Below are 13,667 nucleotides of genomic sequence, written 5' to 3' on the forward strand. Positions count from 1 at the left end.
ATGAAAAGACTGTTTTTGAAAAGAGGGTGCTCAGAGCCGCCTTGCGCACTGCACTCGTGTTATTCTTACTAAATGTCCGTTCCCTGCTGCCGCTGGATCTAAGGGATATGTAGAGAACTAAAAACAGCTACTACTTCCTGAAACAACCAAAGCACGCTCCCTGAAAAAACTAGAAGAAACAGTACAAACCAAAAACTAACATCTACTACTACCAGCACAAACTACAACAAGTACATCAACTAATAACACTTCAGCCAGACGACCAAACCGAAGCACTTCTAAACTCAAGCATTAACAAACTATTCAGCAACCACAAGAAGACGAGGAGAAATGTTGGCAGCTCATACGCACCTTGAATGGAACACGACCCAAATATTCGATTCCATTTACACTATCTCTCTTAGCACCATAGCCAATGTTTTCAAAACTCAACTCCAAAGAGAACTCAGAAGACTAAAAATGATGCCAATTTACAATGCATCCCAATTTTATGCTGAAGAGATTTGAATAAATCTATCTGAATAGTTCTATACTGTCAAGTCGCGTACTGTCGCATTTTATCTGAATGCAAGCGTCGCGCCTTTCCCGATCCTTCGGTCGGCCCAGACAGGCTCACAAAAGTTCATCTGAAGCGTTTGAGTGACAGTGCCTCTCAATAATTGACGTAAGCAACCAACTTAAATCTGCGATCTTTAAATACCTTCCACACGGAACACTGCCATGCGACTACTGCCTTTAGCAAAACCCAGACAGGACGCCATTCTTCCCACAGTATACAGCCCTATATATCTACAAAGGTAAGTACTAAGAAAACTTTAGCAATTTTCAAACCCCTCCATTATACCTGATTGAAAGAACAGCCCTGCATTCCATTAACAATGTACTTGCCTTACTAACTCTAATCAAGGCTTCAACCAGAAAAGATCCCATAAAACTGTACTTGCAGCCTGTGATCTCTCTGAAGCATTTTACTGCGTAAACCACCACGCCACTATACACATAGTCGAACATGACCTTTTTCCAGACTCAGTCTGCTGATGACACGCAAAAAGTCTTTTCCAATCATCTCTCCAAATCTAGGATAATCAGCAGCGGAATCCCCCAAGGATCAATTATCGCCTCGAAGCTTTTCAATTTCTATACTAGCGACTCACCAGCCCAGCCCTTCTACAAACCGAAGCCATTTATCATGCACAGCCGATTTTAATACAGTGCTGATTTAAATTAACCGGACAAAACGCGATAAACTTGAAATTTAAAACGCGTTTTTCTCAAATTAGGTTGAGTTTAGGTGAAAATTTATGAAGACAAAACTTGCTTAAAATTTTAGCAGAATTAATATGGTGTAATTTGTTTTGCAAAACTCGGGCCCAAAATTTTACCCCAAAAATGGGTCATTTTGGCTTTTCTTAGTTAATCAAAAATTACGCCAAAAATAACGAGTCGATCACAGACATATTTATATCAAAGTGAGCCCCTTACGTAGCCCAACAAACCGAAACAAATTCTCCAAAACATTGTATGAACTAATTTATTTTTGTTTGATAGACAAAAAAGGTCTTTTTTACTATATAAAATACCCACTTTTGATTTAAAAACATTTTTTAAACGTTTTGCAATTTTTTTTTGGAGAATATACCCTTCTTAAAGTTTATTGGGCTACGTAAGGGGCTCACTTTGATATAAATATGTCTGTGATCGACTTGTTATTTTTGGCGTAATTTTTGATTAACTAAGAAAAGCCAAAATGACCCATTTTTGGGGTAAAATTTTGGGCCCGAATTTTGCAAAAACAAATTACACCATATTAATTCTGCTAAAATTTTAAGCAAGTTTTGTCTTCATAAGTTTTCACCTAAACTCAACCCAATTTGAGAAAAACGGGTTTTAAATTTCAAGTTTAACGCGTTTTGTCCGGTTAATTTAAATCAGCATTGTATACATCCAAAGACCAAACAAAAGCCTCATTTTCATTCCTCTCTATCAACTTCATCTTCCATTTTTTAAACAAAAAATTTGCCCTGGAACTTTCTTCTCTATTTATTGTCACGCTTCTTCCCTGATTCAAAGAACATTTAGGAGCACCAACCCCCTCCCCCCCAATCAAAATCCAAAATAGTGAACTATCAGGTTATCTAATCGGACTTAATTTTGACCATTGTCTTAAATACTCCGACTCGGGCCATTGACATTGAATGAAATCCATCTTCCCCAAATATTCGCTACTGAACTACCCTCAACCGAAAAGCCCGCTGCAGCCTATCACATCGTGCCGGCTACTGTCAACTACTTAATTCATGCCTCAACAGACTCAACCAAAATACCATATCCATGTCCAAAGTTCTTCAACTCCTCTTTGGACACTAACCACCTGTTCTCCTGCCCCTATAAACTGCCAATTTGACTTAGCTCTCGTACCGATCCTGTCCAGTCCTGCTATTAAACCCAATTCCCATTTGACAGCTTGATGTCTCGCCGAAAGATGCGAAGACACCAGAAGCACTGACACATTCACTCATTCCCATTGACACAGCAGGTCTCCATTAACGAACACCGAAATAACCAATCGCACTGCGCCAGAGAGGCAACAAAAATGAAACGGTTCAGGCAGTGGATGACCATAAAAAAATAAAAATCCGTAAAGGTCGTTATAAGGAATATCCTAAAATATTTCTAACTTCTTCAAATTCTTCTTCATTCGAGCTTCCTGGGATTTGGCATTAGTTCAGTCGATTGCCAAAAATTAACAAATAAAAGCAATAGCAGGAAATAATCTAATTGTGGCATCTTTTCAGATTGTTTCGAAGATGCATGAAAACATTTTGCATTTGAATGGAGACGACACACTTACTGCTTGGTTTCCGTACGTATTGTCCCTTTGCCTATCTTGTTTAGAAAGAGCGTGTTCTAGACTCGCGGCCGCCTCTTTCTCCTCTATAGAACACTCTGACTCTGTCTTCAGGAAGAATATCTGGAGCACCAACTGGAAAGGCATCCTGCAAATCGGACACGAACTGTCATTCAGTTTCATCTTCATCGCACAAATGGAGCAGCAAGTCAAATGTCTACATGGCAGAAGCACCGAATCCCTCAAATGAACAAAACTTGACAAACAGATAAAAATTGTGGTATGTATGATAGATTTATTCATGTGTAAACAATTAGTAGCAATCGAGCTAACTTTTAATTTCAAAGAAAAACTACATGGCCCTAAAGCTCTCTGAAATGCAATTACAATTTTCGATTGGCTCTTTGTTAATTTTACCCCAGTTGAGAAAACATGATCAAAAAGGTAAGTTTTTCATTCCGCTGGGAAATTTAACACAGAGGCGAAGCTGCGATTCGCAAACACTAGCGACAACACGACAAAAAGCAGCTCTAGAAAAAGCAATAAGAAAAAATAAAAACAAGCCTCGAGTTAGTAAACATTCGGTGACGTCTCGGACTCGAGCCTACGACCTAGAAATTTTTAGTCCCACGCACTAACCACTCAGCCACGGACGCTTAATTTATAACGAACAATAGCCACAAATAAAGCCGAGAACAGATGCTATGAAATTTCCAATGCTACAGACACACACGTGAACAGTTTTAATAAACACTTTTTATTGCGAGTTCGGTTAGAAAAAAGATAAAGGTCGTACTAAAACATTAGCTGCCGGCTAGTGTAAAAAATAAAATCCACTTTGGAAACTAGAAATTGTTCACATTTCTATATTTGCAATTTCGCAATTAAAAAGCGCAATTTTCCTTGCTGTTAGAAAACAAATTTGAATTGAACTTAGAAAGTTAGCACATTCAAACCGCGAAAAAACCACAACAGTCAACAGATGGTCAGAAAAAGGAACGTGAAAATCATCGCTGTGAAAAATGAAAGTTAAAACCCACTTTCAAAATTATAAGTCGATCACCTTTTTCGTAGCATTTCTACTTTAGCTGTTCGATAGTTGGCGTTTGTTTCCTTTTAACAAAGGAAATGAAGTGATTTAAAAAAAATCAAAAGTAAAACCGCAAAAATCAACTTTGAGCGTAAGCAAATTCTGAGACTTTCTAAAAAATTCTACGTTCATTGACTCTTAAAAGAGATCAAGAAATCAATCAAAATCAGCAGTTGCTTGGCTGATTTTGAAAATTGGAAAATTTTTGAAAATTGGAAAAAAATTTTGTGTTCATTAGAAGTTTTTTTTAAGTGTACGCCTAGCTCGCATTTAAGGAGTGTGAAGGAAGCGCTGATACTATGTATCAAAATATACACTAACATTGGTTCCTCCAAGCACATTGTGCAGTCCAAACTGGGGGACTTCGCACGGGAGGCAATTGCATCCTCCTCTGCCAATCCTCTCTCTCCGTCTCCACTATGTTCAGTTGTTTCTGCAATGGCATTATATATCTCCTGCATCAAATACACTACTCCGTTGCTGCACTGGTAGAGCTTCTCCAGTTTGACAGAATACTGACTGCCACTCTGAAACGATTGCAAGCTGAGATTATTTGGAACGAAAACATGGTGGCAGGACAGTTTGCCCTATTCCCAACTACCCTTTACCATTCTACCCTATACCATTATACCCTATACTAATCTACCCTATACTAATCTACTCTATACTAATCTACTCTATACTAATCTGCCCTTTATACCAGTTTAACATGTGTCGATTTGGAGCTTAATGAAATCTTTCAAGTCCTAATAAGAATCGGAATGATAACAGCACGTGTTAATTCATTTGAGTCCAAACTTTTGGACACAATTTGATTCTTTCACTTCAGGAAATTGTTCTAAAGACTAAATCACAAATTAAGCCTCAAAATCTAAAATTTGTCTCAATTAACAGGTTTTAATCCCCAATTTTCAAAATCACGTAAAAAAATGAAACAAAAACTAGGTCTTATATCAATTTTCCTTGGAATTACATTTACCAAAATGAGTCAGATTTCTTGGGTTCTATCCCAACAGAATCGGAGAACGCTTGTAATTGGTGGCCACGAGTTTACCAAAAAACAGGAAACAAAAAATGGAACTGGAAGTGTTCAAGGTGGGGGTCCCATAAACGCAAAACGACAGCAATAACCCGAGATAACGATCTTATTTCCTGTACAAATGAACACACTCACGAAGTATTTCCTGGTCGTTCAGATGCAAGGCTTCTCGTGCAGAAAATGAAACAAGACACAAAATTCAGCAAGTACCAGTCAATAGCAACATTATAGCAAACGGCCTGCAGCCTGTGTCCGAAGAAAAAGCCGTTTAATTAGCTCTTCCTTGCCGGTCGGTGATTAATCGGGCCCTCAATCGACAGTAGATAAATTAGAGACCCACAGTGCCTCCAATTGCCGACAGATATTTTGAGGAACCAAAACAACACGAGGATTTTTGCGTCTTCAATAGCTGCATTGGAGATCCAGAAAGGATGTTGATTTTTCGTGATGTTTGGCTGTGTGATGGAACATTCAAAGTTTACCTTGTTCAACTTTATCAATTTCACACCATTCACATTCAACTCATTGGATTTTACCCCCCCCCCCTGCATTTATGCACTGTTGCCAAACAAAATGAGCATACTTACGAAGAGCTACTGAAGGGATTATCAGCCATCACCGAAAACACCGAGCCTCATCGCATTCTCCTCGATTTTGAACTTGCAGCAATAAATGCTTTCGCTAATCATCATACCGGAGCGTTGCTTAAAGGCTGCTATTTTCATTTATCTCAAGCGTCCAACCGGAAAACAAACGAAGTGGGCCTAAAACGACTTAAAGAAACTAATCACGAACTCATTGCGCTTAATTCCAGCTCTACCAGTTTTGTACCAGTTGGAATGGTCAACGCTGCTTTTGACTTAATTATTGAGGACATTGAAAAAGTGTCCGATAAATTTGATCTCGAAGACAACATCAATGAAAAACTTGATGAGGTAGCCTCATACTTCCAACGCACCTACATCAAAAGCCAAACCATCGGAAGGAATTCTCGCGACCCCTTTCCAGTAAACCTTTGGAAATATTCCGAAGAAACAGCTACTGGAATAATAAGGACAACAAATGCTGTAGAAGGCTGGCATCTTGGCGTTGCTACTCTATTTAAAGGAAACCACCCCTCCATTCACACCTTTCTGGAACAATTCAAATTGGATGCTGCCATTCAAAAAGTCAATATAATTAAAGCAATGGGGGGAAACAGCAACCCCAGTCCCAAAAAAAAACAGGGAATTGAATGAGAAAGTGAAAAACATTTGCAACACTTATAAAAAAAATTCTATTTTAACATAATTGTATTCTCTCGCGCAATTAAGTCATTCTTAATTCTGTTTATTTTATCAAACTTTTTGAATTTGTCAAAACTTCAATTGAATTTCTGGAAAACATACTTTTTGAGGTTCCCGTGGCCGTAGGGGGCTGATATTTTGGGAGGTAAAAGAGGCCAATATCAAAAGAATCTTACTTTCCCCTCACCCTGTCCCCCAGTACCACCTTGGCTTAGTACTGAGGGGTCTACCCCTCCTTTTGTGATCAACTAGTCAAACCTTCAGTAATTTTCGAATTTCATTCAAAATTTGACTTCTTGGTGATTTGCTCTTTCGAACTTTTGCTTTAACAACACATGCACTATCCGCTAAGCTATGACGACTTGATGTGATGTGACTTTTGTTTGTTAAAAAAATAGCCGCAACGCATTTCTATAGCAAAATTGGAATAAAATTTTTGTTCGTTCAGGCTTTGAACGCATTTCCATTTTGAACAAGCAAATTTCACGTTGCTTCGATATTTTGTTCACGTGAGTGAATAATTCTTTGATCACAATTAATGGTTCTTTGATTTGTTCGGAAATATGATGTTTCGGATTCTCAAGAGGATGCGGTAAGTTTCAATTGCTTTAATTATAGGGTAGAATGGTAGAAGGTAGATTGGTATAGGGTGGATTGGTATGTACGATAGAATAGTATAAAGTAGATTAGCACAGGGTAGATTGGAAAAATGTAAAATGTCATGGAACCGAAAACAAGACTATTCATGACATGAATTTGTCTCACTCCTATTTCACCTATTGACAACTTGAAGCAGATGCCAAACTCTTACTACCGATAATTCAGATATCGTCAAACAGAGAGACTTGATTTCACCAACGAAAAAAAAACACCAGAAAAAATAAATATGTAAGATAATCCATAGAAACTGCTATCAGCAAAGTTGACATTAACAAAACATAGCCAGCAGGCAGTTGGAAAAGAGTCAATGAACGCAAACAGAAAAAAAATAATATGGCTTGTTTTTTGATAAAATCTCAACTTTTGAATTTCAAATAAAGAACAGATGACCTTGAAGCTCTTTGAATTTCAAGAACAACTTATGATCGGCAATTTCTCGATAAAATTAACCCAATCTGAGAATAGATTAATTTTATTTCGCTGGGAAATCTGATAATTAATTTACATTTTCGAAATTAGAGGTCAATGTACACTAAAAAGAAATCAAGTCAAACCGCAAAAAATTGAAATTTAGCGTGAACAAAATTTAAGACTACTTTTTCCTGCAAAAAAATCTTCAAGACCTATATGCAGTAGCGGACTTTGGAGGGGGCGGGAGGGGGTTCAACGCCCCCCTCCCCCTCAGGGATTCGACACTCTGCCGACCCAAAGGGTCCCCACTTTGTACTATCTTGAGATATCCAGTTTTGGCTGGCTGACCTTAAAACTTTTCTAAAGGCGCGTTTGGTGCCAATCTATGCTAATTTTCAGGTGGGAGCTCGCGCCAAAAAACGCAATTTTTTGGTCAAAATTTTCCAAAAAAAGCCTAAAAATTTTTTGGTCTGTTTTTATTTCTAAATTTTGCCTGCGGCTCATAAAAGTTGGCCAAAATAGGGATTTTTTAGTTCATTGGGAGAGCTCGAAAAATTAATTTGGTCGACCTAAATAAATTTTTTTGAAAATCCCCTCCCCTCGAGAAAACCCTAGATCCAATCCCGACACTGAACAATTAAGATTTGAGCTTCCGAATACAAAAGTCGTTCCTGATACATTTAGATATCTCTGTAGCACTTGCTAATTTCGTCTAAAATCTTACAACAGACTGTTGAAAAAAAGTCAATGGACGCAGGTAAACAAAGAAAAACGTGTTTATTTTTAATAATCCCAACTTTCGTTTTTCGGAAAAAAATAGATGACCTCAATTTTTTTTTATTATATATACTAGCGTGTATATACTACCCAACAATATATATACTAGCGTGTAACTCACCACCGGTGCTTCGAATTTTTGACAACTCAGGAAAAACCGCATATACAGGAAACCAGATCTGCAGGCTTTTCCTGTACTCTGACAGAACCCAATTACATGGTAAGGAATTTCAAATTTTAAGTTTTGAAATTTATTCGAAAAAGCACAAAAAACGTCATATGTCAAAAACTACAAGAAGTTGAGCAGTCACACTTGGAGACAAGATTCGTAACCCCTGAGAGTAGCCTCAAATCACACAACTACAAGGCAATGCATTTCAAACTTTGAAAACAAAAATTACATCAAGTTTTTTTGAAAATATTTCGAAAAAATCACAAAAAAACGTCATATCTCGAAAACTACAAAGATTGGAGCAGTCATAACTGGAGCCAAGGTTCGCAATCCCTGAGAGTACTCTGATAGCCCCATATTACAGGGTTGGGAATTTCAAACTTTGGGAAAAAAAATCGTTAAGTTTTCTGAATTTTTTTAAAAAATCACAAAAAACGTCATATCTCGAAAACTACAAGGATTTGAGTAGTCATAATTGGAGGCAAAATTCGCAATTCCTGAGAGTACCCTGAGAGCACCCAACTACAAGGTAAGGAATTTCAAATTTGGGGGAAAATATTTCAACTTTTTGAAAAAATCCATAAAAACGTACCTTGACAGCACCCAACTAAAGGGTAAGGCGTTTCAAATTTTGAAAACAAAGTATACATCAAGTTTTTTTTGAAAATTTAGGTTTTAATTTAGAAAAAAATATATCAGAAAAAATAGAAAAAAGATCGAAAAGAAGGATTGAAAAAGAATTGAAGATTGAAGAAATTTAAAAAAAAGTAGATTCAAAAAATATACAAAATAGAAAAAAAAAGATTCAAAAGAAGGATAGAAAAAGATTGAAACAGAAGGATAAAAAAGACAGTAAAAAGATAGAAAAAAAATATTGAAAAGGAAGGATCGAAAAAGAAGAATCGACAAAAAGATACAGAAAATTTTTTTTTAAAAGATAGCGACAACAATCGAAAAAAAGGTTGAAAAAGAAAGATAAAAAAAAGACAAAAAAAGAGAACAAAAGATCGAAAAAGGATGGAAAAAGATAGATTAAAAAAATCAAAAAAGAGTTATCGAAAAAGAAGGATCGATAAGATTGAAAAAAAGATGGAAAAGAAGGATTGAAAAAAGATAGAAATAAAAAGATCGAAAAAGAAGGATTGAAAAAAAAGATGAAAAAAGATCAAAAAATAATACTGAACTATCAGGTTATCTGCTCGGACTTAACTTTGACCCTTGTCTCAAATACTCCGAGTCGGGGCATTGACATTGAATGAAATCCATCTTCCCCAAATATTCGCTACTGAACTACCCTCAATCGAAAGGCCCGCTGCAGCCTATCACATGTATTATATCAATATGGATTACATTTTACGGTTATAAACATACATATAAATAAACCGAAACCATTTGGGCAAACAAAGTTTTTAGCGAACAAAAACAAAATATAATATACGAGGTCAAGAAAGATAACTTCAATTTCAAACAGCAGAATTAAGTCAAAAGATAGCCACAGACAGTTGGAAAAGAGTCAAAGTACTCAATAAATAATTTTCTAAACAATCTTATTGGCACTTTTTTTTGTAAGAAAAAAACTAAACCATTTTGTTAAAAATGGACCAAAAGGTAAAAATATAATTAAAATCATTTTTTCGACTTTAAAAGTCGATTGCATTTTCGTGACCTTCACACTTTCGCAGAAGAAAGTGACAGTTACCTTACTTTTTTTTTAATAAGCAGACCAGAAAGAACAAGAACTATCACCTCCGCATGGTGGGTCCCGGGCAACGTATACGCCACTAAATGACCGGAGTCTAGGACCGAGGTCTGTATACGGCTAACGATCGCGCTCGTAGCCCCGCAACCAATTGAGCTTGAAGACTAACAGTTCGATCCTTCGGGTGGTATGTTGACATTCTTGCATGATGCTGCACGGTTGACGGTAGTTGACCAGATGCCAGACCGGTCTTGGAAGCCACTGGTATTCATAGCTGGGTATGTCTAAAGCAACCTCTGTTTCTGTCTGACCATTAAAAAAGCTCATGGTCAATATCCCAGTGCCGCACGAGGCTGACACACAAGGCATGTTATGCCCTGTGCTAAATGATGTCATTTACAGTGCCATATGCCCGAAAGATGGTTTGGACTCGTAAGGTGGGTGGTTAGGCATCTTGCCACCCTTTTGAGAGTCAAATCCTGGTGTTTCCGACCCCCTCAGTAAAGGTCTGGAAGACTAGACTCTGGTGCATTTGATTGCTTTGTTGCACTAGGCTGAGAACTTTTAACAAAGAAACTGAACTCAGCTTAAAAATATCTTAAGCCAAACGGCTAAAAATCAAAATAAAATCATAACAATCAGGACGACCTATGTAAGTGTCTGAACTACGTTCATCCACTCTTAAACACTCAACTCAACCGCAGTGTACGTACAGCAAAAAAAAATCAAAAGATATTGCAACTAAGCGAACAAAACAAAAGCAGACAAAAACAATTGAAACGGAATAATTCGTTTGAAAAAAAAAATTCTGTCAGATTCGAACCCAGGACCTTTACGGTCCCAGTCATTTTGATTGCCTCCAACACAAGTGTACCGGAGACGCTGAAAAATTTGAATTCGTTATGAACTGAGCCTAAATGTACCATTTCTAATTTTAACCATTGTGTGAACAAACTATTGTACGGGAAAAGTGTAGAACCCGACTGAAACACTTTTGCTGATCGCAAGGGTAAAAATCAATATGAAACGTGGTATTTGTATCGCAAAGTATATGTTCTTTTACTCAGAGTTTATGACTATCTAACTCCCATAATGTCGGGCAAATTTTCCTGTGAGGTTTAAGGAAATGATGGTAATAAGTAGGCACTTTTATAGAAAATTTCTGAATGTAAAATCTCAGGTCGTGGAGCGAGGAAACTTTTTTAAAAAATACATTTTCTATGTTTACATAAAAATTTACATTACCTACCATTTAATTAAACATTCTCCCATCCATACCCTTGATGCCCTGATTCCCGGTCTTGGAAGCCACTGGTATTCATAGCTGGGTATGTCTAAAGCAACCTCTGTTTCTGTCTGACCATTAAAAAAGCTCATTGTCAATATCCCAGTGCCGCACGAGGCTGACACACAAGGCATGTTATGCCCTGTGCTAAATGATGTCATTTACAGTGCCATATGCCCGAAAGATGGTTTGGACTCGTAAGGTGGTTGGTAAGGCATCTTGCCACCCTTTTGAGGGTCAAATCCTGTTGTTTCCGACCCTCTCAGTAAAGGTCTGGAAGACTAGACTCTGGTGCATTTGATTGCTTTGTTGCACTAGGCTGAGAACTTTTAACAAAGAAACTGAACTCAGCTTAAAAATATCTTAAGCCAAACGGCTAAAAATCAAAATAAAATCATAACAATCAGAACGACCTATGTAAGTGTCTGAACTACGTTCATCCACTCTTAAACACTCAACTCAACCGCAGTGTACGTACAGCAAAAAAAATCAAAAGATATGGCAACTAAGCGATCAAAACAAAAGCAGACAAAAACAATTGAAACGGAATAATTAGTTTGAAAAAAAAAAATTCTGTCAGATTCGAACCCAGGACCTTTACGGTCCCAGTCATTTTGATTGCCTCCAACACAAGTGTACCGGAGACGCTGAAAAATTTGAATTCGTTATGAACTGAGCCTAAATGTACCATTTCTAATTTTAACCATTGTGTGAACAAACTATTGTACGGGAAAAGTGTAGAACCCGACTGAAACACTTTTGCTGATCGCAAGGGTAAAAATCAATATGAAACGTGGTATTTGTATCGCAAAGTATATGTTCTTTTACTCAGAGTTTATGACTATCTAACTCCCATAATGTCGGGCAAATTTTCCTGTGAGGTTTAAGGAAATGATGGTAATAAGTAGGCGCTTTTATAGAAAATTTCTGAATGTAAAATCCCAGGTCGTGGAGCGAGGAAACTTTTTAAAAAAATACATTTTCTATGTTTACATAAAAATTTACATTACCTACCATTTAATTAAACATTCTCCCATCCATACCCTTGATGCCCTGATTCCCGGTCTTGGAAGCCACTGGTATTCATAGCTGGGTATGTCTAAAGCAACCTCTGTTTCTGTCTGACCATTAAAAAAGCTCATTGTCAATATCCCAGTGCCGCACGAGGCTGACACACAAGGCATGTTATGCCCTGTGCTAAATGATGTCATTTACAGTGCCATATGCCCGAAAGATGGTTTGGACTCGTAAGGTGGTTGGTAAGGCATCTTGCCACCCTTTTGAGGGTCAAATCCTGTTGTTTCCGACCCTCTCAGTAAAGGTCTGGAAGACTAGACTCTGGTGCATTTGATTGCTTTGTTGCACTAGGCTGAGAACTTTTAACAAAGAAACTGAACTCAGCTTAAAAATATCTTAAGCCAAACGGCTAAAAATCAAAATAAAATCATAACAATCAGAACGACCTATGTAAGTGTCTGAACTACGTTCATCCACTCTTAAACACTCAACTCAACCGCAGTGTACGTACAGCAAAAAAAATCAAAAGATATGGCAACTAAGCGATCAAAACAAAAGCAGACAAAAACAATTGAAACGGAATAATTAGTTTGAAAAAAAAAAATTCTGTCAGATTCGAACCCAGGACCTTTACGGTCCCAGTCATTTTGATTGCCTCCAACACAAGTGTACCGGAGACGCTGAAAAATTTGAATTCGTTATGAACTGAGCCTAAATGTACCATTTCTAATTTTAACCATTGTGTGAACAAACTATTGTACGGGAAAAGTGTAGAACCCGACTGAAACACTTTTGCTGATCGCAAGGGTAAAAATCAATATGAAACGTGGTATTTGTATCGCAAAGTATATGTTCTTTTACTCAGAGTTTATGACTATCTAACTCCCATAATGTCGGGCAAATTTTCCTGTGAGGTTTAAGGAAATGATGGTAATAAGTAGGCGCTTTTATAGAAAATTTCTGAATGTAAAATCCCAGGTCGTGGAGCGAGGAAACTTTTTAAAAAAATACATTTTCTATGTTTACATAAAAATTTACATTACCTACCATTTAATTAAACATTCTCCCATCCATACCCTTGATGCCCTGATTCCCGGTCTTGGAAGCCACTGGTATTCATAGCTGGGTATGTCTAAAGCAACCTCTGTTTCTGTCTGACCATTAAAAAAGCTCATTGTCAATATCCCAGTGCCGCACGAGGCTGACACACAAGGCATGTTAGGCCCTGTGCTAAATGATGTCATTTACAGTGCCATATGCCCGAAAGATGGTTTGGACTCGTAAGGTGGGTGGTTAGGCACCTTGCCACCCTTTTAAGAGTCAAATCCTGGTGTTTCTGACCCCCTCAGTAAAGGTCTGGAAGACTAGACTCTGGTGCATTTG

The 13,667-nt window shown here is 37.5% G+C and overlaps 1 protein-coding gene across 3 annotated transcripts in view; it reads right to left on the reverse strand.

The window, feature by feature from the left end:
• The window catches only part of LOC134854607 (probable E3 ubiquitin-protein ligase MGRN1), a 283,436-nt gene that overhangs the window by 15,969 nt on the left and 253,800 nt on the right, over window positions 1-13,667 (reverse strand). For 2 of the 3 annotated variants that reach the window (XM_063870944.1, XM_063870941.1), the window contains exons 8-9: window positions 4,260-4,465; window positions 2,852-3,089 (exon numbers count right to left, since the gene is read on the reverse strand). In XM_063870944.1, coding sequence (XP_063727014.1) covers window positions 2,852-3,089; window positions 4,260-4,465 — 444 coding nt within the window. The remainder of the gene's footprint in view (window positions 1-2,851; window positions 3,090-4,259; window positions 4,466-13,667) is intronic. The other variant, XM_063870942.1, reaches the window with a different exon arrangement.

This window comes from Symsagittifera roscoffensis, chromosome 9, assembly GCF_963678635.1.
Source record: "Symsagittifera roscoffensis chromosome 9, txSymRosc1.1, whole genome shotgun sequence".
In the NCBI taxonomy this organism is placed as follows: Eukaryota; Metazoa; Xenacoelomorpha; order Acoela; family Convolutidae; genus Symsagittifera; species Symsagittifera roscoffensis.